Here is a 25579-nt window from a genome sequence, read left to right on the forward strand (position 1 = left end):
GGGATGAGCCTGGGTGTTATATGTGAACCAACTTGACAATAAACTATTTAAGAAAAATAAAATAAAATAAAAATTTTTTATCTTTTTTATTTATATTTATCTTAAAAAAATAAATAATAAAACTAAAAACTTATAAAAAAAAAAAATACCAAGCCGCAAGCCTGCACTTGCTCCGTCTCCTCCAGAGTCCACCTTCAATAGGAAGTTAGTCGTACGAAATCCATGGACTTTTTCTTTCGCCTCCCTAGTTGTCTTTTCCGTGAGTTTTTGACAGCGGTAGGAATGGCTGAGAAATCACTCCCAACACTGCTTGGAAAGTATCCCCATTAATGAAAGTTTACAGGGTTGGCCCTGCATGTCAGGTAATCGGTGTATAAAATGGAAATACGCGTGCTTCTATCTGAAATTCCATTTCCCTGCAGTTGCGGGGATTCACTGGGAACAAAGCCAAGCCATACTGGTGGGAGGGCATAGCCCACAGGATGGGAACCTGCTTGCTTTCGCCCTTCTGTGTGTCTCCCTGCCCTCCAGCCCATGACAGAGACTTGCCACTTGCCGGAAGCTCAGAGGGTGATTAAGCATTTGATTTTCCACAGGCTTTCTCATTAGCATATACACTCGCAGGAAAAGTAAGAGGAAGAGGGAAATGAAACATTAACAAAGCAGATGAGGAAGCACAATACAGATGGTGGCGAGCAGGCGTTGAGCTAGTAAAGGACCTGATCCCTCACGTGAGTAGCCACGTTAAGACCTTTGGCTAAAACAGGTACAACCGGGGCTGACAGTTCATAACAGGATTAGCCAACACCTGCGGAATAGGCCACTTTCGGCAGGATTCTTGCCTCATCCAATTATTGTTTTATTTTTATTTATTTTTTAATTTTTTAATGTTTATCTTTGAGAAGGAGAGAGAGGCAGATTGCGAGCAGGGGAGGGGTAGAGAGAGAGGGAGACACAGAATCTGAAGCAGGCTCCAGACTCCGAGACCCGTCAGCACAGAACCCGACGCGGGGCTCGAACCCACGAACTGTGAGATCATGACCTGAGCCAAAGTCGGATGCTTAACTAACTGAGCCACCCAGGCGCCCCAACAATTATTCTGTTCTAGAGAGTATCATCAACGGAACTCAGTTCACTGTCGTGAAAGCCATTTAAATCACCACTGTGTTTAAACAAAACAGAGTGCGCGTTTGGCCCCAGGAGATTTTGCACCGTCTCCTGCACCCCCGTGGCAGACATGGCCTTTTAGCACGGGGCGCCCCCATCCAGCTAAGTGCCAGGCTGACCTGCGGAAAGGCAAGTGAGCTGGAAATTTGCATCTGTCCGTGGTTACACCCTACGCACGTTACGGCTCTGTTTAAATTTCCAGCTGACCTGCACGCACACAATCATGAATGAAAACCAAACAGTGGAAAATAACGTCTTTTTTTTTTTTAACCTCCTCATGGTCTGTGGGAACGACTCTGGCCCCAGAGTCAGGCTTCGGGCTGCAGGCCGGCTCCCAGAAGTCACATGGCTTTGAACGGAGTGTCTGAGGCCTCAGCCGGCCTCGGCCGCCAGGGGCTGTGGTTTTTAAGTAACACTTGGGAGTGGGACTCGAGGCCGCCGCGGGAAGACAGGGCGCATAAAGAGATGACAGGGGAAGAGTCTATTTTTGCTATACGTGCAAAATAAGATGAGCTTCTCTGCGTTCGTGCGTTTAACGGGCAGAAGGGGTTGGTGTCAGTGGACTGAGAGCTTTTAGAGGTCGGGGCCTGTGCCCTTCTCAGGCAGGACTCTCCCCCCCTCCCCCCCGCATGTCCAGTGCCCCTTAGCACAGCGGGGCGCGTGTGCGGACACACACTGGAGTGAAAATATTTCCGCCTCTCTGTGTGTGCTGGAGGCGTGTTTCCCAAATACGCTCTGCACGCAGACCACCTGTTGAAAGGCAGATAGATTCTTGTTTTATGTATAATATAATTTATTGTAAAGTTAGCTAACATACAGTGTATACAGCGTGCTCTTGGTTTTGGGGGTGGGTTGCCGTGATTCATCGCTTAGTATAACACTCAGTGCCCGTCGCCCATTTTCCCCTCTCCTCTGCCCTCCCCTACCCCACCATCACGCCTCAGTTTATTCTCCGTATTTAAGAGTCTCTTACAGTTTGTTGAAAGGCAGAGCCTGATTCTGGGCTTCTGGAGTGGGGCCTGAGAGTCTCCCGTTTCCACCAAGCTGGGACGGGGAGGGGGAGGGGCGCTGATGCTCCTAGCCCTCCCTCCACCACGCTTTGAGGGTAAAAATCCTGGAGAGTAACTAGACCCAGCGAAAATGTCTTCTGCTTAAGTTTTGTTTCAGACAGCTCCCCCCCCCCCTCAGCCCCTCCCTGGAGTGGGGGGGGGGTGCTTGACGGTGGCAAGTGGGGTTCCACCCACGCCTTGGTTTCGGGGCGGCGAGGTGGAGGCATGGTGGCCCCCAGGTAACCAGCCCCTTCTCTTCTTCCTCCAGGGGAGGAGCGCCCCCGGGACTCCCCGGGCCCGGCGGAGGCCCAGGCGCCGGCTGGGGCGGAGGCCGGCGCGAGAGGCAGCCACCCCTGCTGGAAGTGCTCCCGGGCGCAGCTCAAGAAGATCTTCTGGGGCGTGGCGGTGGTGCTGTGCGTGTGCTCCTCCTGGGCGGGCTCCACGCAGCTCGCCAAGCTGACCTTTCGGAAGTTCGACGCACCCTTCACCCTGACATGGTTTGCCACCAACTGGAACTTTCTGTTTTTCCCGCTCTACTACATGGGGCACATCTGCAAGTCCACGGAGAAGCAGTCTGTGAAGCAGAGATACAGGTAGGCACCTCCCCAGGGTCAGGCCCCGCCCCCTGGGCCATTCTGCTGAGTGTGCTGGCCCTGAGAGGCCACGGTGCCACCTGCTGTCTGGGGGGTGGAGGGCGAGGATCAGAATTCTCTCTCCTCGGGGTGGTGAGCACCTGCTTCCTGTGGCTTCGGCCCTAAGGGCTCCTTTATGTGAAACAAAAGGCAGCATCTTTTAGAGACAGACTGTGGTCAGACCCCAGAAAGGGGGGGACCAGACAGGTCTGTAGTTTCACCTCCGCTCCTCAGGCTAAGGTGAGCAAGCCTGAGACCCTGGCGCCAGGTGACACCATGGCTTCCTGTTAGCTTCCTGTCCCCCATGGAGCCCGGCACTGCAGATACTCGATGGCGCATCCTCTCTCTAGCCTGAGACAGTCCTTTTCTGTTGTGTGATTGCTGGGGCTTGAGAGCGGGGCTCTCAGAATCAGAGCTGAGTCTCAACTTTGTTGACTTGACATTCTCACGTGGAGTCCGCTGGTGTGACCTTCCTTTCCCGAAGAAGCCAGAAACCCTGACAAACCTTGCATCTCAATATACAGCAGGGTCCTCCCGCCCCACCCCCACCTTCCTTAGATGTCTCGTTGTTGGCATTGACCCTGAGCCCTCATCCTGTGCCCGTCGCTGGATCTCCCGGCTGCCCTAACTGGAGGCCCTCTGTGGGCTGAGTCAGGCACTTCCTGCTGGCCCAAATCAGATCTACTCAGGAAAACAAAAAAATAGGCAAGAATGCTGGCCAAGGGGGCCAGGTGGGTGGGCCCTGGGCACTGAAGGTTGAAGAGTCTTCACTCCTTCACCCTCTGCCTTCTTTCTCATCTCACCCCCACCCTACCGAACACATGCCCCATAAAACGGCCGTGTCCCATGTACCATCCGCTCTGAGCTTCAACCCTGTTTTGAAGCTGCCATTAGAAATCACAAGATAACTCAAAACATCACGGGTCCAAGGAGTAACGAGTTTGGAGAATGGAGGTCTAGACTCAGAATCTTTCTGCGGGAATCTACCTACCATTAATGAATGCCACTGTAAAGGTACAGGTGGATGTGTGAGGTGCCTGGCTTTTTTACCGTTCAGACAGACAGAATCTGGACTGGAAGACCAAACTATAAATCAGACCACTGATTCCAGAAGAAGGGGCTCTGGTGGAGCATAGACTGAGTCACAAGGCCGGCCTCACACATCCCTCTTAGGGGCAAGGATTCAGGGCAAATTCCGTAGACAAGGCCCATAGGAGGAAGGAGACTGAAGCCTGGGACGGGGGCCCAGGCCTGGGGCATTCTCAGCATTGAATTAAACCAGCGGCCCATGGGCCAGCCAGAAATTGCCGAAGAGGGACTTCACACACCTCTCCTGAAGAGCAGCCAAACGCAGACTGAAACAGATCGGTCTAGAAGCTTCATTAGGACCCAAGATTGTCCCCAAGGCAACAGAAAAATAACAGTCTGCTTTTGGTCACAGACAAGAACAGATAGATACTCAGTAAATGATGTATTTAACAATCATGTGGCTCAAAACAGAGTTTGTGAGGAAGAGTTTGCCTTTCTTGAAACTGACTAGACGACGAAGCTCCTCTCAACAAAGAGAAGTGAAATTATGTGTCCTTTCTTGGGAGAGAATCACTGGCAGAGAAGATGACATGTTTCTCCCTGCTCCCTTCACCCCTGCACGCTGTAACGGGGCCTCCCCTGAGGTCAGCCCTGGCAGCTGCCTGACACACGTGTCCTCACACGACCGTCACTCGCCTCGGGACAAGATGGGCACTGCCGGCCACCCTGGGCAGGCCTCGCACCACCTAACCAATTGCTGAGAACAGCTCAGAAGGAACCAAGCTCAGTGGGGGTTCAAAAGCCCAGGTAGGAAGAACGAGAGGTCACTGGAGTAGATTAGCTAAACACAGACATCCGCCAACACCTACTTCAGCTCATGGTCTTTGTGCAGAACATGTCTGGAGAATCACATCTTCCTGCAGAGTCATGAAAAGGTTTGCAGAGGCTGAGCGAACCGGAGAGCGGTAAAGAGCAGGGCTGATAATCACAACGTGGTCAGTGAAGCCAGCTAAAACCTTGCCCAGGCTCTGTGATACATCTTATGTCCGCCTCTTTAAAAAAAAATCTTCCTAAACGTCTTTTTCAAAATCAGCTCTAAGCAGAGCTGCCCACTTACTAACCAGTTGACTAGGTAGCTTAGTCAGTCCATGCACACCACTCAAGGGGCAAGGGATGATTCTTTCTCAGTAAAAGGGAGAGAAAAAGGTTAACATCACAGACTTCACTTAGGAGATCATGACTCTGTCACACTCAAATTGAGAGTTCTCTAAACAGACTTCGGGATTGCCAGAAATCAAGGAAGACTGAACTCACATCTCCCCTTTTGGTGCTTTTATCAGAATTAGTGCCAGAGGGAAGGATCTAGAATCAGTGGAGGAGATGGATCTCTGGCCCAAGGTGCTTGGGCAGGAAGCTGGGGAGAGGTGTCACAGAGAGGGAAGCAGTTAAGCTAGCTCTTGTGGCTATCAGGAAGCAATCAGATGGAAGTCTCTTTTCCCCAAGCCCTCCCCACCTGGGCTGTGTTCTCAGCGTGAAGCTAGAAAAGTCAGCCAAAGCAGAGAGGAGAGCGTACATTGCCTAGTGCACAGCCCCTGAAACCCACCATGTCCGCCTGGGATCTTGCCGATTGGGTAGTTCTGGGTGGATCTGAGATTTTGCTTTCCTAACGCATTTCCAGGGGTGCTGGTGCTGTTAGCCAAGGGCCGTGCTTCGACTGAAACGGCCCTGGAGTTGTGAGTCTTACTTACAAGGTTTTAAATGCAGCTAATCTGACCAGCTGTAGGAACGAGGATTCACCATACCACGTAGAATGGATGAGTGACTCACTTCGGGCCCGGGGATGTTTGAGCCCCGTTCCTGTGCCACTTTCGAGAAAGGAGAGGCTCCATGGGCAATCATTTAAGCTGTGGGAGCCTCAGATGCTCATTTGTAAATGAAAGGTGATGACACATTTACTGTCTTACACACAAGATTGTTGTGTGATCAGCAGAGCAACATCCACGCAAGCTCCCTAGAAACTGTGAGTTGCTGTTAAGAGGTGCGCAGCTGTCACTGTACCGTGCGGGCTTCTCCTGGGTTCTGTTGTCAGGGATTAAGAGAATAGGTGCGAAAAACTCCGGCCCAGCTGAACTGGGTTTCATGCCTCTGGTCCCATTTCTTGCTGACAGCGGGCCATGGGGCCGCACCAAGGAAATCGTGGTGCCTGGGACCCAGGGCGGGCACATGGAGACGTGTGTGGGCGCCGCAGAAACTGCAGACACAACTGGAAGTCGGGGTTCCTGTGAGTCTCCTACACAGCTGGGCACTGGAGGGAGGAGGCTGCCTCAGGTCCCTGCCCTGAAGAGGGATGGCTTTCTAGATCAGGACGACAGCTTCTCAAATCCCAGGGCTCACCACAGGGAGCGGAAATCAGCCAGAGCAGATCTGGGGCTCCTGCGCTCTGGTCAGAAGGGCTTCTAGGAATTTCTTCCAGTAGTGACCTGTTTTCATAAGCAAATGCTAGAACCTTCTGCTATCGTGCAGCTGCCAAAAAAGTGAATGATACAGTGGTGACAGATGTTTCGCTCTGCCTTTTGTCGCTTTAGGCTTCTAGAAGCTAGCCAACAGATTGTTTCAGAAACAGGGAGAAACATTCTGAGCCAAGGGGCAAGGGCAGTTCTGATATCTTTCATCTTATATCTTACCAGGGCCCAGTGTGTACGGAGTTACATGGACTTAATGCAGGAGCCAGCTGTGTGTGTGTGTGTGTGTGTGTGTGTGTGTGTGTGTGTATGTGTGTGTGGTCCTGTACAACTGTGTTATTCAAGGTCAAAGGAGCAACTTGGGGCAATTGCAATCCAGAGGTTTATTCGTTCTGAAAATGGCATTGCTGTCTTCTTCGGGCGAGACACTAGGGACACAATGATCAACGGTCCATCTCCTCAAAGGGCACCTGGTGTGGGAGTCACATGGGCAAGCAAGGTGGGGGTGTGTGCGCAGGGGAGCCCAGGGGAGAGGCCAAGGGTGTGGGTCCTGGGGCAGGATGGGAAGGTTTCTTAGAGGAGATGCTGAAGGAACAGCTTCTTTAAAGCCAAAGCAGAAGGAGCTTGGGGCACCCTGGGCAGGCAGAGTAGTGCAGGGAAACACAGAGGGTACACGAAGAGCAGGGCACGTGAGGGGCTCTGGCTTGGCCGTGGGAGGTAAGCTAGGCAGGAGCAGCCCCTGGTGATCCTCCCACACCTCGCACAGAGGTTTGAAATCTCACATGGGTACTGGGGGGAGCCAAGGAAGGGTTCTAGGTAGGGCAGCGGAGCCATCACATTGGATCTAGGAATATCACCACCTCCATCAGACTAAATCTAGAAATATCACCACTGACATCAGGCTGGATCTGGAAGGACCACCACCACCATCAGGCTGGATCTAGATGTACCACCACCACCATCAGGCTGGATCTGGAAGGACCACTACCACCATCAGACTGGATCTAGAAATACCACCACTGCCATCAGAATGGATCTGGAAGGACCACCACCACCATCAGGCTGTTTCTAGATGTACCACCACCACCATCAGACTGGATCTGATGATCCAGTAGATGATCTACCGCCATCGAGCTAAATCTAGAAACACCACCACCACTATCAGACTGGATCTAGAAATATCACCACTGCCATCAGATTAGATCTGGAAACAACACCACTGCCATCAGGCTGGATCTATAAGGTCCACCACCACTACCAGGCTGGATCTAGATGTACCACCGCTGCCATCAGGCTAAATCTGGAAGGATCACCACCACCATCAGGCTGAATACAGAAATACCACCACTGCCATCAGGCTGGATCTAAAAATACTACCATTGTCATCAGACTGGACCTGGAAGCACCACCACCACCGAACACTGGTTGACGGCAGCGTACCCGGGGCACCTGGTCAACGTGGGTAACGCAGGTGCTGTTCTTCCCCTTGGGAGCCCACAGCAGAGTGGGGGAGAGACCCACGTGAAAATCAGACGAGCTGTACGGGATGTGAGGAGGAGGCAGGCAGGTTTTTTGGTTTAAGGGCACTTTATTATTGTTCTTAAGGCTACTTTTAAGTACAAAAAAAGATGGCCTGCCAAACCTTTTTTTTCTTCTTCCAGAAAAACAGGCCACAGAGAACGGTATATTATACAGATTTACAGACGTGGGGAGAACGGTCAGAATGTGCCGCGGCGGCGGGGCTCTGCGAAGGCCTCCCTGTGCTCCTCCCGGGGCCAGGGAGCACGGCCCTTCCCAGTGAAATGTCTGGCTCGCTGCTCCCCGTGTGCCCGGCGCGTGCCCGGCCGGCTGGGTGCGTGGACAGGGCCCGATACGCATTAGAGCTATCGGGCAGACCCAGGCCCAGAGGGGAGGGGCTTTGGGTGCTGCTGGATCAAGGGCTTTATTCTCTAAGCAGTGGGATCCTTAGGGACGTTCTGCGTAGAAGACAGATGCAATCAGAGCTGCTTTCAAAAGTGAGGCTTCCATGTGCTAATTACACAACTGGTTACAGCATCTGCCCCATTTCACATCTGCGGTACCATGATTTCTGGCAGTTTCGTTTTTGTTTCTCGGTGAGGTGTTTTGTTTTGTTTTGTTTTGTTTTGTTTTGTTTTGTTTTGTTGGCGGGGAGAGAGAACCCAGTTCCTCAGAAATGGCAAGCTCCTGAGTGTAAATCTTGAAGTATTGCAAAGCCGCTCTCTTGCTTTGAGTTGTCACTTCTTTACCCTAAAGAACAGCACTTCAGTGGTTATTGTCTCGCCAGACTCAGGCATTCTGAAAACGGGGGACGTTTTCTTTTCAGGAAACATTGGTACATGTTTGTGAGGCCCCCCGTGAATGCCAAGGCTGCACCATGATGGCCCTCATTAGCACACCCCTGCCTTCCCAGCGCCATGGGACCTTCTGCGTGATGCAAGCTGGTGGATTTCTTTCCTTGCCCTGTCTCACCCCAAGCCCCAGACATACTCTGGCCCATTCTCCCATCAGCAGCCCTTTATCGGGTGGAGCACTGTGAAATCAAGGCAGCCAGGATCTTTCCCTCTGGGAGGATGGAGATGCCCCTTCGTTCATCTTACACACTCTGCCAGGGTTTATCCTACACAGTCTTCCACTGCTGTATCCATAGCAGTGACCAAAAACAATGGTAAATCCCTGCCTAGGGAGAGAGCTTACGTTTTAGTGGGGAAACGAACACACACATAAAATAGGTCAAATGAAGCAAGGCTAGAGGGTTGGCATTGGGGTGCCCAGTAGGGCGATATTGATTTCAGGCCGGGGACCCCCCTGTCTCTTGAAGGGGCCTGTGGTGAACTTAACACCTCCCCATCCCACCCAGTCCCAAATGCCAGGGCTACCCCTGATTACCCATGGCTTGTTGAGTCTCATCCCTATAAGCGTTCATTTGCACAGTAAGGGTTCACCAAATGCCTCCTCTGACCGTGCTCGGCGGAGCACTGGGGAATGGAAGTTCCAAGCACATTTCTGCCCCTGAGCTGCTCATAACCCAATGGGTGCTTTGTACCCCTTGGATACAGGAGTCAGGTGGGAAGGAGGCCTGACCTGTTTGGCCCCCTGTGGGACCCAAGAACACCAGCTCAGAGGGTCTAGCAGGCAGAGGGAGGGTCAGGGTGTCCTGTTTTCAGCACATGCTTCTGCCTCCACTCTTTCTCCTGACTTGTAGCAGTCTTGTTTCCTGTCTCATCTTCGAGAATTGTCAACCCCCAAAGCAACGATACGTCCAGAGCCCTTGCAATTGATGTACAATGTTTTGTTGTTTGTTTTTATAACTGGTTTAGAAAAAAATGGGCAAAATATTTGGGAACGTTAGGTTTTCATTTGGTCTGTGTCTTCTGCTTGGTGGTAAATAATGGCAATGCGATATAGCCATCTTTAGGCCAGGGGATTTTGGCCAGGCTTGCTGCTGAGGCGGAGTACCTCCCCCCATCCATACACACCACAAACACTGCGCGCATGTGTGCGTTCACATGCATGTGCACATAGCCATCTGAGCACAGAAGCAATGCTCCAAGTCTAAATGGGAAGTCATAATGGAGCCTGGTTTCAGCCAAAGAAGAAATGAGAGGGGGTGGCTGACATAGGTTTAGATCATCTCTGCCTGTTTTAAGATATCATTTGTAACACTCAAGGATGCATTCGTGGAGAAATGAAGCACAGAGCATTGTCCTCGTGACCCAGATGGTGACAGTGCCCAAATGCTTTTACACCAGGTCCCCCTTGCTCTACACGGTCCACCTCCAAATCCTATCATCATGGCATTCACAGTTTGGCTCCTTTCTTTCTCTTCATGCATCATCCCCACCTCACCACCACATCTCAGTTAAACAGCTCCTGGCTCCATCCCAGTGAAATTCAGTGACAACCAGACTCTTCTACAGATGAGTCTAGAATATTCCACAAGTGATTCTTCAGCTTTCACTGAGGCAAGTAGGAAATACCGTGTTAGCTCCTGATCTTCTCTGTCCTCATGTACTTCAGCCTCCATTCACCATGCTCCCCCGCCCCCTACCAGTTATCTGAGGTCTTTGATAATCCCCAAAAGGATATCAAGGATTTGTCTCGGAAGTTCAGCAGTTTAAGGAGGTTATACGATTTACCCTTGTAATTTCAGAGCACGTCTAATTCAGCTGCAGCAATGTTATTCTTTCCCATGCAGTTTTATGGAAATTTTGCCATATTGGTCGGATCTAATTGGTCTGATCCAATGCACTTGCTTATGGGTTTGAAGAATAGCAGCTATTTAAGTAATGGCCCTATCAGTGTGATTGGGGGTCAAGGTGCCCTTGGCTAGACTTACCAACAAGAGAAACACATTTTTAACACAAAATGCCAGGACCTTGTGACATTGCAGGATCAGCGTCACCATGGCAGAGAGGTAGAGCAAGGAAGGATGGCTTTCCATCCTTCAGCCAGTGGGTTGAGGAGCAATTAACATTTGTACAAGTAAGACGATGGAGAAGGACTCCATTGCATGGGTGCAGGAAGGTTCAGAGAGGCGTGTGCGTGGATCAGCTGCAGAAAGATGCATGCGGCTTATGTGCATAGGAGACACAGTCCACATCCCGTCCCACCCAGCACATGTGAGCCATTTCTTACTTTTCTGTGTAATGTTTAGTCATAAACTCAAGGCAAGTAAGCCAGCTCACAGGTGTATTGAAAAGTTAAAATTTTACCACATTTAGAGAAAAGATCATCTGCCTAGAGATCTCAAAAGATCAGGAAGGGACTTTGAGGATTTTCTGACCCGACTCATCTATATTATCAAAGAGGCCACAGATGCTCAGAGAAGGGGCATGAGACCTTTGTCTTTGTCAGCTCTAGACTTTTTCAGAAATGCCACCAGAAAGGAAATAGGTCAACACACTCTTTCCTCAGAGGGAAGAACATGGAGGCAGCGCCTGGGCAGGATGGAGCAACAGTGAGTAAAAAAGCCACTGGCCTACATTTGGGGCACAGTGATAAAATGGAGAGAATGTAGGCTCGTCATTAGGCAGCTCAGATTTGAAGCCCAGCTTCACCTTTATTTCACAATTTGGCCATACATTAGTCACCAGAAAGCTCCAAGCTTCACTCCTTCTCTGTAAAATAGAGTCCCCAATACCCACCTCGAAGGGTTGCAACTGGGATTGCCCTTCCTCTGGGCTCTCTAAGCTCTTTTTTTTTTTTAATGTTTATTTATTTCTGAGAAAGAGATAGAGTGTGGGTGCGGGAGGAACAGAGAGAGAAAGGGAGACACAGAATCCAAAGCAGACTTCACGCCCCAAAATGTCAGCACAGAGCCCAACACAGGGCTCAAACTCACTAACCATGAGATCATGACCTGAGCCAAAGTCGGATGCTTAACCGCCTGAGCCACCCAGGTGCCCCTGGACTTTCAAAGCTCTTGTCTAGATCTTGTGTTCCACCCACACAGACTTAAATGTGATAGTGTATAAAGCCCCAAACTGTACTTCGTCCAGAGGTTTTATGTTCATCATCAGTTGACTTCAAATGTGAATCCCTAGACTCACACAAACCATGGCTCCTGCTCTCTGCAGATTGTAAGATGATGATGATAGTAGTGGTGGTGATGGTGATGGTGATGGTGGTGATGATGATGATGACGATGGTAATGATAGCGATGATGATAGTGATGATGATGATGATGATTGTGATGGTGGTGATGATGATGGTGATGATGGTGGTTATGATGATGATGATAGTGGTGATGATGATAATGACGATGATGATGATGATGATTGTGATGGTGATGATGATGGTGATGGTGGTGATGATGATGGTGGTGGTGATGATGATGGTGATGGTGGTGATAATGATGAACAATATTCCAGCCACAGATAACTGACCCTTTCTCCTCATGAACACTCAGATAAGCAGTGTAGCTGGTGTGGAGCCCACAGCACAGAGAACAGCCTTATGCCCTGTCATGATGTTGGACTGTCAGGATGGGGGCATTTCTTGGCAGAGGGGAGCTGTGAGACAAGATGGACAGGAAAAGGGCAGGGAGCTCATGCTGTACATGAGCCAAAAGCCAGACAGATATTCAAGGCGACTCGTTTGTCTAAAGATCAATGTCAAGCTCTCATTCTTTTTGGTTTGGAGGAAGCTAAACAAAGGCAAAGGGTAACATGCTGGTCCTGTATAGATGCTAAAGCAGATGCGTGTCATTTTTCTTGCACTGGCACTAACTCAGCCTTTACTGTAGACAACTCTTAGCCACACTGGAACGCCCACTGTTCTATAGGAACAGACATTATAATGGCTTCCCAAGCCCTCGTCCCGCTTCCTGCCCCATACTAGAGTGTACCTACTAGTACCATCCCCCATCGGGCCCCAGAGATACAGGGGAAGGCCACATGGCAGAGGGAAGAGACCCCACGCACTGGAGTCAGGCTGGTTCATGTTTTCAGATCCACGACTTACAAACCGTGGGACTTTGGGTAAGTTGTTTATAAGTGCTCCTTTTGCTTCAGTGTCCTCATATTTAAGAACAAGGCCAGTAAAGCCTGTTTTCGCAGGCTGGCTGCAAGGTTGGGGGCACTGTGCCCAAATCAGCTTGCCCAGAACTTGGCCATATTTTGGTGTTGAAATGATGGTGGTTACTGTGCCCCCTACTGCTGGAGCAGTGGTTACTGTGGTGGTGGTTGTTAATTTGCATTCTCTGCCTTCACAGCCTTACTGCGCCCACCATATTGTTTTTAGCTGTTTCCTTTCTATTGGACCATAGAGCAAAGGGACTTTTGATACTTAGATTTTCTCCTATATTATTTCTTTTTTTTTTTTAATGTTTATTTACTTTTTGAGAGAGAGAGAATGAACAAACAGGGGAGGGGCACAGAAAGAGGGAGACACAGAATCCAAAGCAGGCTCCAGGCCCTGAGCTGTCAGTGCAGAGCCAACATGGGGCTTGAACCCACAAACTGTGAGATTGTGACCTGAGCCAAAGTCAGACGCTTAACCAACTGAGCCACCCAGGTGCCCCTCCTGTGTTGTTTCTTTACGTTGCATTCCACATGGGCTTTCCTCAGCTGAGGAATTGGGACCCTGTGGGCAAAGCAGTCGCTGGAAATTGTCATGTCTGATTTTCAAAGCAGAATCAAAGCAAATCCTCTCATATAGCCAGCATCCATGCTGAGTGCTTCACAGAGTCAACCCCCTCCCCTTCCCCAAAACATATTTTACCCACTTTGGGCATGAGCTGGAGTAGACCAGTCCACGTGCCCCGGCCCCCTCGGGCCAGCCCTCTACCCTACCGACCCCCCAAAGCCCTGAAGATCTGGGACTGGGAGGGTGGGGGCTCTCCAGGAGAGAAACTTCAGATAATTTTCTAGCCTGGGTCATCAGGCTGCAAAAAGTCAGACCCCCAGCAAGTCGTGGGTTCCCTGCGCCTTAGTGCTGCTGAGCCTAGTCCTGTAAAGCTCTCAGTCATTGAAAGTACATATTGGGTTGAAGGCCACACCCCATACGATCTAGTTGAGTTTGTCACAGAAGATGACAAATGTGGCCCAAATAAGCTGCCTTTTTTGATGTTTGCGCAAATTCTATTCTCATGCTTCCTGGACCTTTTAAAATAGAATTATAGTAATTACATTTACGTCCTCAGCTGTTTTCTACTTCAAGTAGAGAGAAAACAAAATGATTTATATATTTAATGTAACATTTAGGAGTGCATCAGGATTGTTTCACACTTTTCTTATCTAAGTGCCTTGCTTTATGGTACTTACATTTAATGAATTAAATGAGTTACTCTCCATCATAAATACGTTATTAATTTATAACATAAAATAAATGAAAAGCAATGGAAACTAAAACTCCCTTGTTGCAGGAACGTGTCATTAGAACCATTATTTGGCATCATTTTGCTGTATGTATGTTTCTCTGGGGGTAAATGGAAGAGAATTTTTTCAGAGAAGGGCTTTATGTTTCCCACCAATAGAATGGGGACAGCCTTCTTAATATTTTATCATGAATTAGTGTTGAGGGGATGTGGGCATTTTAAATGCTTATTGGTTATTTTTTAAGCATTTGGCTTTATGAAACTTGGCGTGTTGAAGCCCCCCCTCCGAGAGTGTCCTTATTTCTTGGTAATGATGTTTTCTCCCGTGCAGGTAGCAGAGGGAATTGACAAAGCAGACTGATAGACGTGTGTACATATGCATTTTACAGAATCCTTTCTGCAGGTGCTCAGGTGGCTCAGTTGGTTAAGTGTCTGACTCTTGATTTCGGCTCACGTCATGATCTCATGGTTCATGAGATCAAGCCCTGTGTCAGGCTCTGCACTGATAGTACAGAGCCTAGTAGGGATTCTCTCTCTCTCTCTTTCTCTCTCTGCCTCTCCACTAGTCATGCTCTCTCTCAAAAAAAAAAAAATCCTTTCTGGGGAGGTGTGAGGCTTTGTAGATATTCCTACAGAGATGGGATGGAGCTACCTAGGTTTCTTGGCCAAGTCCCCAGCTCTGAGGAGTCCTTAGCAAGCCTCTGTCATTCCATAGTACACTGACACCATGGTAGAAATTCTCCAACGTCACCCAAAAGCAGATATGGGGAACTACATAACAAAGATCTCTGCTTCTCCTGCTGTAGTATCGGGTTGTTGTGAGGAGAGGCTGTCCAGTCAGGGGCTGTATCTCCCAGTCTCCCTTGGCATCTAAGTTGGGCCAAATGATTTCTCTCCAAACTGATAATGTATCAACCAAGGCAGACAAAAAGGCACGTGGGCATTTCCCCGCCACTCCTCTTCCCCGCTCCCCTGGCTACACACACAGGATTCCCAGGCTCCAAGGGATGACAGAGCCACCACCAGAAGGAAAATCCCCAAATGGGGAAATGCCACCTGTCTCCCAACAACATGAATCAGAACTGAACTTCTGCTGTGCCAAGCCTCTGAATTAGGGGGTTTGATGCTGTAGCTGGCATCATGCTAATTGATATACAGTCCTCATCCTTCCTGCCCACAGAGTCAGAGTTGATCTGAAAACCCGTATCCTCAACCATGTGTATGTGGACATTCTTACTACCCAGAAACTCCCATGTACTTTTATTTGTATTCTGAATATTAAAAAAAAAAATTTTTAAGTGGCATCTGGGTGGCTCAGTCAGTTCAGCATCCAACTTGGGCTCAGGTCATGATCTCGTGGTGTGTGGGTTCGACCCCAGCTTGGGGCTCTGGGCTAACAGCTTAGAGCCTGGAACCTGCTTCAGACTCTGTGTCTCCCTCTCTTTCTGCTTCTCCCTTGCTCTGTCTCTGTCTCTCTCTCTCAAAAAAGAAAATCATTAAAAAAATTCTTTAAGAAATATACTGGACAGAAAATGGCAGCTCCTTTTTAAAATTTTTTTTTAAAATTTATTTTCGAGAGAGAGACAGACAGAGACAGTGCTAATGGGAGAAGGACAGAGAGAGAGAGGGAGACACAGAGTCCCAAGCAGGCTGTAGGCTCTGAGCCATCAGCACAGAGCCGGATGCAGGGCTCGAACCCATGACTCGCAAGACCATGACCTGAGCCAAAGTCAGATGCTTAACTGACTGAGCCACCCACACACCCCAAGAAAGTGGCAGCTTCTACATACAAGAGGGGGGATCACATCCTCCTTGCCCACCTGCATCTCCCCAGCACCTAGCCCAGTGCCTGGTGCAGAGTATACACCTGATGGATACTGAAAGGGAGGGAAGCAGGGGAAAGGCAGGAAAGATACGATCACACGGGCAGTGTCATGGTTATCATCCTCACACTCGTGCGGGAGCGTGCTTGCTGAGACAGGTCTTACCAGGCGCTCACTCTCCAAGGGGCAGCCCTGGAAGTGACCCTTTATCCTGACCGCAAGTGGTTCCCCTACCACGCAGAATGATAAACCGATCCCGTTCTGAAAGAGCTCTTTAATTATAAAACAGTATTAGAAAAAGAAGTGCTTAATTATCAGACATTTTTTAGGATTAGTCTGGTCTGAAATTTGGAGGCTCCAGCTCAGGGGTGAGGGTGCTCCTTTTACACGATGTGATTAAAGCCAAGCCACAAAGCCATCCCCACGAAGATTCGAGTTGGCACTCACCTTGGCTGGAATCTCATATTCTCTGAAAACTGCACCCTTACTGTGTCCCAGAACAGAAGAATGTAGAGGAGTTGTGCATTTAGGATCTTAAAAGGGTTGCACATGTTTTAACCTGCTGTGAAATCTTGAGAGTTTACATCTGTTCCCGTTACTATGGCTGTTTAACCACATACCCTAAAACTTAATGGCATAAACACCCTTCTTGTTAAACTCCGGGACTTTGTGGGTCAGGAATTCCAGCAGCATGTCAGGGATGGCTTTTCTCTGCTGCACAAAGTGAGGGGCCTCCACTGGGAAGTTTCCTGGGGCAGGGGGGCAGCAACCTGACAGCCAGAGGCTATGGTTCCCTGGGCTGTCTCTCCTCGATGCCCAGCAGTTGTTGCTAGTTGTCACCCGTGACGTCAGCTGGGGCTGTCTACCTGAGCACCTTTCCATGGCGTCTTTAGGTGGCCCGGATTTCCTCGCAGCATGGCGGCCCAGAGTAGTCAGACTGCTTTCACGGTGGCTCAGGGTCCCCCAGCAGTGACGGGAGGCCTCATTCCTTTTTGCACCTGGCCTCAGAAGTCACCAGCGGCATCTCTGCCATCCTCTCTCTATCAAGGCAGTCACAAGCCCGCCCAGTTCCAAGGGAGACATACAGCCCACCCCCTCAACTGGAGGCTGACAAGATCCCTGGAGAAGGAACACCGAGTTCGGGAGGCATTGTTGTTACCGACTTGGAAAATACAGTCTTACCATAACATCTAAAGTACCATAGGGTGGAGAGGAGAGCAGTAGACCTGCCTCATCTGAAAAAGGTGTGTTTCAGGGTTCCTGGGTGGCTCAGTTAGTTAAGCATCCAACGCTCTAGATTTTGGCTCATGTCATGATCTCATGGTTTGTGAGTTCAAGCCCCCCATCGGGCTCTGGGCTAATGGTGCAGAGCCTGCTTGGGATTTTCTCTCTCTCCCTCTCTCTCTCTGCCCCTTCAGAACTCTCTCTCTCTCTCTCTCTCTCTCTCTCACACACACACACACACACACGCACACACTAAATAAACTTAAAAAACAAAAGAAAGAGGTATGTCTGGGCTACACGGGCTTGGGATGTCAGAGGCAGAAGTGGAGGAAGATCACAGGGGAGGCAGCAGGTGCCAAGGAACCTCTCTCGCCCTGACCCGAGAGAGGGGTCAGAACCCAGGTGTCCTCCAGAATCTGGTGGATGCCAGCCAGGCCAGCCCTGAAGCCCATGTGGACATAGTGGGATCTTGGGGCCAGATGTCAGCTTGCTCCCCACTCCAGGCTTCAGCAGCTGCCTCAGCCACTCCTTTCTCCGAGAAGCGGAGTTTTTATCAGTAAAACAGAAAATAATGTCAGCCTGGATGGAGAAGGCTAATAGAAGTGATGATAAATGACTCAGAGAGTGGAAAAGTACTCGGGACCTGCCAGAGTGGAAGAACAGAGACATGACGTGTTGACTTCCCAGCTGTCTCCTTGATCCCTTTTTCCATACTGCTGTTTCCCCCTCTAAATACGTGAATTATGTTTATGCGAATGGTATGCAAGGACGACAGCGTTCCAGGCCACTGTTAGCACAGTAATTTATAACCCGAATCACATCCCTTTATGCACCGAACCTGCCAGAAGACCTGGCATTAGCAAAAACACCACAGAGAAGACCGAATCAGCCAGATGTTGAGTTAAGGCATGAATAGGAAACTGCTCCCGGAAGCAGCAAGGACAGCAGAGCATTCTTGTGGCTCAGGGGGTGCAGCGCTCTGAGAACTGGGAGCCTCTGGTGGCCGCCATGTGCGTTCAGGTCAGTGGCACACGTGGGGCCGGTAAGGCTGTTCTGGGACCCAGGGCGGGCACGTAGCAGAGGTGACAGGCGCGGCAGGATGGGATGCCTCGAAGGAGCAAAATCCACAGTCAAGTCCAAGATGGTGGCAGTTCACAGGGCTGGAAATCGAGGTGTGAACCCAAGTGGGGTGGAGTGCAGGTGTCAGCAGTGGCTTCCTAAAAAGTTCAAGGCTAAGTGCATGGGTACACTGGGTGCTGAGTGCCTAAAACAGGAAAGAGAGGGAGATGGGGGAGGATAGCAATGGTTTTATTTTATTTTTTTTTAATTTTTTAAAAATATGTTTATTTTTGAGAGAGAGACAGACAGACAGACAGACAGAGAGACAGAGACAGCGCAAGCAGGGGAAGGACAGAGAGGGAGGGAGACACAGAATCCAAAGGAGGCTGCAGACTCTGAGCTGTCAGCACAGAGCCCCACACGAGGCTCGAACTCACATCCAGGAGATCTTGACCTGAGCCAAAGTCAGACGTTTAACCAAGTGAGCCCCCCAGGTGCCCCAGGATAGCAACAGTTTTAATCTTTGTTTGATGGGTTGGTTACTTGGTTGCTCAGTCTGTAATTGGTTACTTGGTCAATTCTTCGGTCAGTTGGTTGGCTTCCTTGATTGATTGGCTAATTAGTTTTTGTTTATTTTTTGTTTAGCAAAGGAATGCTTGCTTCCTTCTAATAAAAACAAGTCACACAAGGAAATGTAGTATAGAGGAGCTGTCCTAGCGTTATGCAGACGGCACTAATCTTTCTCCTGGGCATATTTCTTCCTTCCTCTCTCCCTCCTTCCCTCCCTCCTTCCCTCCCTCCCTCCCTCCCTTCCTTCCTTCCTTCCTTCCTTCCTTCCCTCCTTCCTTCCTTCCTTCCTTCCTTCCTTCCTTCCATCCTTCCTTCCTTCCTTCCTTCTTTCCTTCCTTCCTCTCTTCCAACATTATGAGACAGAATACAAGCAGGGGAGGGGCAGAGAGAGAACGAGACACAGAATCCAAAGCAGGCTCCAGGCTCTGAGCCTGTTCAGCACAGAGCCCGATGCAGGGCTCAAACCCACAAACTGTGAGATCATGACCTGAGCCAAAGTCGATGCTTAACTAACTGAGCCACCCAGGTGCCCTGCCCCCGGCACATTTCTGTTCCTCTTAATCATATGCAAAGGCCTGAGATGCAAGTCTCCTCCCCAAGAAGCACCACGTCATAGCCTATAAACCAAAATGTTTCTTGCCACTTAAGTGAACAGGGTGCCAGCCCCTGCCCTTCCGGAGTCGAGGACCCCTCATAGAGTGAGAGCCAGGTGAAAACACCACCTTTGCAGCCCTTGTAGGGACTTTCAGATCATCTGGGAAGTCTGTTCTAGGTTTCTCCTGACAGAGTCCCTCGCGTGTTCTTCTATCCAGAGGAGGAGAGAGTTGTTCTTTCCTTGGGTGGGTTTTAGGGAACAGGCCACTAGGAAGCAAGTGGTCAGGGCTAAGTCAAAATTCTTAAACACCTGCAGGGAATTGCTGATCCTCACAGTCCCCTGCATATCCCCCTGGGAGAGGCAGGGGCCCAGGGCCCCGTGGGGGTGGGCGTCATATCCACCCACTCACTGGGGCCTCCAGAGTCCCCTGGATTTGCCCCCTCTGGTGGCCGCGCCTCCTAAGAGGGCCTCCTCCTTTTCACCAGCTCCAGGCCATGAAGACTCATGTTATTCTGCTCCCCTTCCATCTTCTTCCTTACGTATTTCTAGCTTCTTTCCTAGTTGTCCCTTCTATCTCCTGTAGAAGCTTCCATCCCCCTAATGAGAAGGAGAAATCTCTCACTTCCGGTTTCTTCTCCTCCAGCAAGGAGGCCAGACCGTGTGTGTACCTGAGGGGGGAGAGGGGCCTCCCTCTTGCCTTGCGGGTCTCAGAAGATTCCTTTTGGTTTTCACTTCCAGGGTCTCCATAGGGGCCCCTTGGCCACCCGTGGCCAGTACCAAGTGCATCTTGGAGTGGAAGTTCCAATCCATGTGGGGTCACCCATCAGCTGTGGGTTGGGGCAGAAAGCCTGTAGGAAGGGGGAGACTGAGTGCCCTCCCCGCCGACCAGGGCCCCATATTTATATTCCACTGAACATACAGGTAGGCTCTGCAAATGATGTAGTCGTCCTGAGGGACAATAAGCAAACTTGAATGTAAGTGTTCTCTCCCCGTTCACAGTTCAGGTGTCAAGTTCATAGGTGAACTTGACACCTGAGCCCAGGTAGATAACTAATATCCCAGGTGTTCTGAGCAGAGTGACTCAGGCAGGCACGGGAACTTACGGTCTCAAGGCTCCATCCCCTGAAGTGTGTTCCACAGAATGTGAGTCAGGCAGTGTGTTAATTAATGAGGTTTCTGCGGTCAAATCATTCCGTGAAGTGTGCAGGACTTCCGGGCCTTGGTGTGCACTGGGACCTCACAAGTGGCATATAGCATGGAGTGCCTGCCAACACAATCTTAGAGCGCTTTTTGTACTGAACATAACACCTGCACTGGTATTCTGAGTAGCACGTTTTTGAAGATAATATTGAAATAATGATTCCAAGTAGAAGAAGAAATTTGGAGGATCCTGAACTAAAAAGAGATGCGCTTTGTGGCAAACGGTGAGCCTAATGGTAGAGAGAAGTAGAGCAAAGGCCAAGCGGAGGCTAAATGGAGCTGGGCCCTGGTCCCCCAGCAGAGGGGTTATGGTATAGATTGGTATAGGTTATAGTGCCAGCAAATCACTGAGAGCAGAGCAAGAGCAATGGGATCTTTCAATGTCTTGACCATCTTTAGATGCCTTATTGAGCTAAACAGTGATCCTCTGATGAATCTCTAAACTTCTTCAGGATAATTTCACTTTTAGCAAAGAAAGGACCTAAAAGTGGTGCTCTTTGACTAATAAGGAAACACAGTGTCATGGGTGAAGTTTGCAGAGACATCAGGGAAACTGACCATGTCCTCCTGAAGGTTGGGAAAGAGAAGCACGTGTTTGGTGGCCAGATCATTTAAGTGGGATCCTCTGACCCTAGGCTACTCATGGGAATAGCAACCATAGAGAAACTGTATGAAAGACAAGAGCCCATTTACAGGCTTAACCAAAACAGTTCCAAGTCCTGGGTAATAAACACAATCAAAATTTATAAGACCTTGATGAAGAAAAATTTAGAACCCGCCTGAGACTCAACAACATAAAAATGTCAATCCTCCCTACATTCATTTATGAGCATAATGCTATCCCAGTTAAAATTAGGTTTGTTTTAGGAAGTGGGCAAGAAAACTCAGAGAAAGGGCAGTAAGGAGAACTCGCTGTAACTAGCTGTTCTGGAGGTTGAATATGCAGCGAAGTCCCAGGGATTGAAGCAGTGTGGTACCGACATATGTTTAGACAGAAGACAGATCCGATGTAAGAGAACAGCCTCAAATGAACCTGACCCTGAGGAACCTTAGTATACGGTAAATATGGTGTCTTGTCTAAGTGAAAGAAAGATGAACTATTTAGTGAATGATGTTGGGACATGTTGGGGGGGGACAAGTGACTCAACCTCCTCCTGTAAGCCTAGCTAAATTCCAAATCGAATTTAGGTGTAAAATCTGAAATTTTATGAGTAGTACATAAAAATACTGGATAATCCTTTCACTACCCTTCTCATTTTGTTACAAAGCCTAGGAATCATCAAAGGAAAGATTAACAAGTTATAGAGTAAACTACATTTTTTTAAAGCCTTAAGTCTAGTCCTTGGCCAAAAACAAAAAACAAAAATCACCATAGACAGAGTGGAAAAAACCAACCTTGACAAACTGGGGAAACTATTTGCAATTCATATGAGAGGCAAAGAGTTCAGCTCTTTAACAAAGAAAGAGCCCGCATAAACCAATATAAGCAACAATTCACTAGAAAAAAATGTGCAAAGCACATGATGAGTAGTTCATAGGAAAGGCCTACAAATATAGGCAAAAAATGCTTAATCTTACTCATGATGAAGGAAATGTAAATTAAAACTGATTGACAGAGAAAAATAAATGAATAAAGAGATTTGATAATATGCTATGTTGGCAAGACTATGAGGAGGGAACCGTTCTTGGACACATTGCTGGTGGAGTGTAGATTAGTAAACTTTATGTAAGGCGATTTGTAGAGTAGTGTTTGTCATCATCACAAATGCCAACTCACTTTGATCTAGTGCTTCACTCGCAGGAATTTGTGTTACAAGGAAGCATGGATCATGAGATATGAACAAGGTGTCACTGTAGCATTGTTTATAATTAGGTAAAGATTAGAAATAACCTAAAATATTTGCTAGTGGGAGACTGGCTAAAGAGGTACAAGCTTACAGTGGAACGCTATTCACGACTGAACTGTAGATAAAGAGCAGATTGGGGAGTCAGGTAAGCGTCTGACTTCGGGTCAGGTCACGATCTCAGGGTTCTTGGGTTTGAGCCCTACATCGGGCTCTGTGCTGACAGCTCGGAGCCTGGAGCCTGTTTCGGATTGTGTGTGTGTGTGTCTCTCTCTCCCCGTCCCCTGCTCGTGCTCTGTCTCTCTCTCCTCCAAAAATAAATAACCATTAAATATACTTCTTTTAAAAAAGCAGGTGTCTTATTTCGCTCAGCATAACACCCTCAAGGTCCATCCATGTTGNTAAATAAATAAAATAAAATAAAATAGAACTGAAAAAAAAAAAAAAAAGCAGGTGTCCCCAGCCCATCTCAGTGAAACCACTTTCCATTCCCTTCCAACCCATTCTCTTTCTGACCTCAGTTTCCCATCCTCTACTCTTTCACATGCAATAAAATGCCATCACAGATGCTGAATGAATTTGACATTTATTTCAAAAGTTTTCATGGATATTCACCCTGCTTCTCTCTCCATGGGGAGAACAACTATAACTCTTAAATGGCAAAGATCTGACGGTTTGGCGATACCCTGGTGTAAGAGAGGGTGAGCAGATTTTGGTAGTCTCAAGCGCTGTGGTGACAGAGTAGATTGGTACAATAATTTTGGAAGACAATTTGACAATATCTATTGAAATTTTGAATGCCCGTTAGTCAATCGATTCTGCTTCTAGAAATTTATCCTGTTGATACCTGCATTTATAAGGACACTCAGTGTATGTTATTTAGCTTGGCTCTAGGGATTTGGGGTCAATGTTGAATGGCAGCAGGAAAAAAGGTCCTAATGCCTTATGTCTGTCAGTGGCTCATCTCTACCCGCAATGCAGGTTAGTGTGTGTAGCTAGCATTCCCATCGGATTACTGATTTTACAGCAACAGAGAAGAAACACCAGCTGCTGGTCAGTCAATTAGAAAGAAGAGTCCTACTGGTGGAAACCAAAGCCTCTTACCTAAATGCAATCCTGTCTTCTGTCTTTCAACGTACAGTCTAGAACACTAGTTCTCTGGTGATGGTAATGTGGTACGCAGGGTGTTAAGAACTCATGACTATAGCCAAGAGATTCATCATGAGGTATATTCCATTTGACCTAATTGACTGAAGAAATTTACTCGAGGAAAAATAATTGAAGAGGAAAAACCAAAAATATCAGTTTTTACTCTAAAACACTGAAGTAAAAATTAAAAGGCTACTAGAGACAAGGAAGCATGGGGTGCATGTTGTTTTAAAATAAAGCCCCAAATTCTTTGATACTCTTCCCTTCAAGAGGTGGAGGTTAATTTCCCCACCTTTAGGTATGAGTTGGCCTTAATGGCTCTTCCAGTGAATAGACATGATGGAACTGATTGATGGTGGATGACTAGCTCATCAGAGACATTATGGCATCCTCCTTGATTTGCTCTGGGGAAAATCTGCTACCCTGTTGTGAAGACACTCAGGTGGCCTGTGGAGAAGAAAGACCCCTTAGCAAGCAGATGAGGCTCCTGCCAGCCCCTGCTGACATCTTGACAGCAAATACATGAGAGGCTCTGATCCATAAATGTCCATTAAACCACTCCCAACTTCCTGACTCACAGAAATTGGAAAATGATAAATTCATTTTCCTTCAAGCTGCTAAGTTTGGGGGTGACCTGCTATGCAGCAACAACTATCTGATACAAAGAGGGAAAAAGCAGTTTAGGGTTAATAAAGAAGGTGTGTCATTGGCGAATGTTCTGCCCATCTCTTGCTCAGGAAATGACTTTGGGTTTTTTGTTTGTTTTGTTTTAACTTTTTTATGTTTATTTTTTGAGAGAGAGAAGGAGACAGAGCGTGAGCAGAGGAGGGGCAGAGAGAGACACACACACAGAATCGAAGCAGGTTCCAGGCTCTGAGCTGTAAGCACAGAGCCCGATGTGGGGCTTGAACTCATGAATGGTGAGATCATGACCTGAGCCGAAGTTGGATGCTTAACCGACTGAGCCACTCAGGCGCCCTTGGGTTGTTTTTGTTTGTTTGTTTTTAATATATAATTTATATAATATAATTTATTGTCAATTTGGCTTCCCTATAACATCCAGTGCTCATCCCACCAAGTGTCCTTCTCAATGACTTTGTTAAGCCCTATTTTCAAAGATGTGTTGAAAAGGCTCTACTGAAGCAAATATTATTACTATGGTCAGGGTTGGATATTAGCTTATGGTATATAATTTGGTATAACAGAATAATCTCAAGAAATTTAAGACAAGAATCTTTTGATGCTTCTCAGATAGTATTTGATTGCCCTGTATTTTACCTTAAATGTTCATCTCTTGTATCCTTAATCACCAAAAAAAAAGTGATCATTGACATTTTACATTACAATTTCCTAGTGAAATCTCATCAATTTAAATTAAAAACCCAAACTTTTAATGAATGAGTGAACAAACATTAGGTGTATATGCAATATTAAGAAAAGACCCCCAAGAAATACTTTTCAGGGTAAAAGAAAGGATACGACTAATTATATTTTTAAAACATAAAAGGAACAAAAAGAAAGAATAGATATTTATATCACTTGAATGTGCATTAAAAATCTCTGGAAGGATAAACAAGAAACTAAAAACACTGGTTACTGGGATGCCTGCCTGGCTCAGTCAGAAGAGTATGCAACTCTTGACTGTGAGTTCAAGCCCCGTGTTGGGTGTAGACATTACTTAAAATAAAACAAAAAATGCTGGTTACCTGTTCATGGGATTGGAACAGAGCAAATGGTTGAATATATTAAGTAATCAAAAAGAAATAACACACTTTAAAAAAATTAAACAAATAAAATGAATAGAGGAACCAAGAACATGAGTATGACCACCCAGGGTGCTGTCTGATGAGCTCAGAGCTCTTTAAAAGCAGGTACAGAAAATAGGCACATACCCAAGGCTAGATGCCAAATAAGGGCAGTCATAAACCCCAGGATGAGC

The 25579-nt window shown here is 48.0% G+C and overlaps 1 protein-coding gene across 1 annotated transcript in view; it reads left to right on the plus strand.

The window, feature by feature from the left end:
- The window catches only part of SLC35F3 (solute carrier family 35 member F3), a 112162-nt gene that overhangs the window by 13953 nt on the left and 72630 nt on the right, over window positions 1-25579 (plus strand). Inside the window, exon 2 of the mRNA XM_077751670.1 lies at window positions 2485-2809. Coding sequence (XP_077607796.1) covers window positions 2485-2809 — 325 coding nt within the window. The remainder of the gene's footprint in view (window positions 1-2484; window positions 2810-25579) is intronic.

The sequence above is a fragment of the Crocuta crocuta genome, unplaced genomic scaffold, assembly GCF_008692635.1.
Source record: "Crocuta crocuta isolate KB4526 unplaced genomic scaffold, BGI_CrCroc_1.0 scaffold59, whole genome shotgun sequence".
NCBI lineage: Eukaryota > Metazoa > Chordata > Mammalia > Carnivora > Hyaenidae > Crocuta > Crocuta crocuta.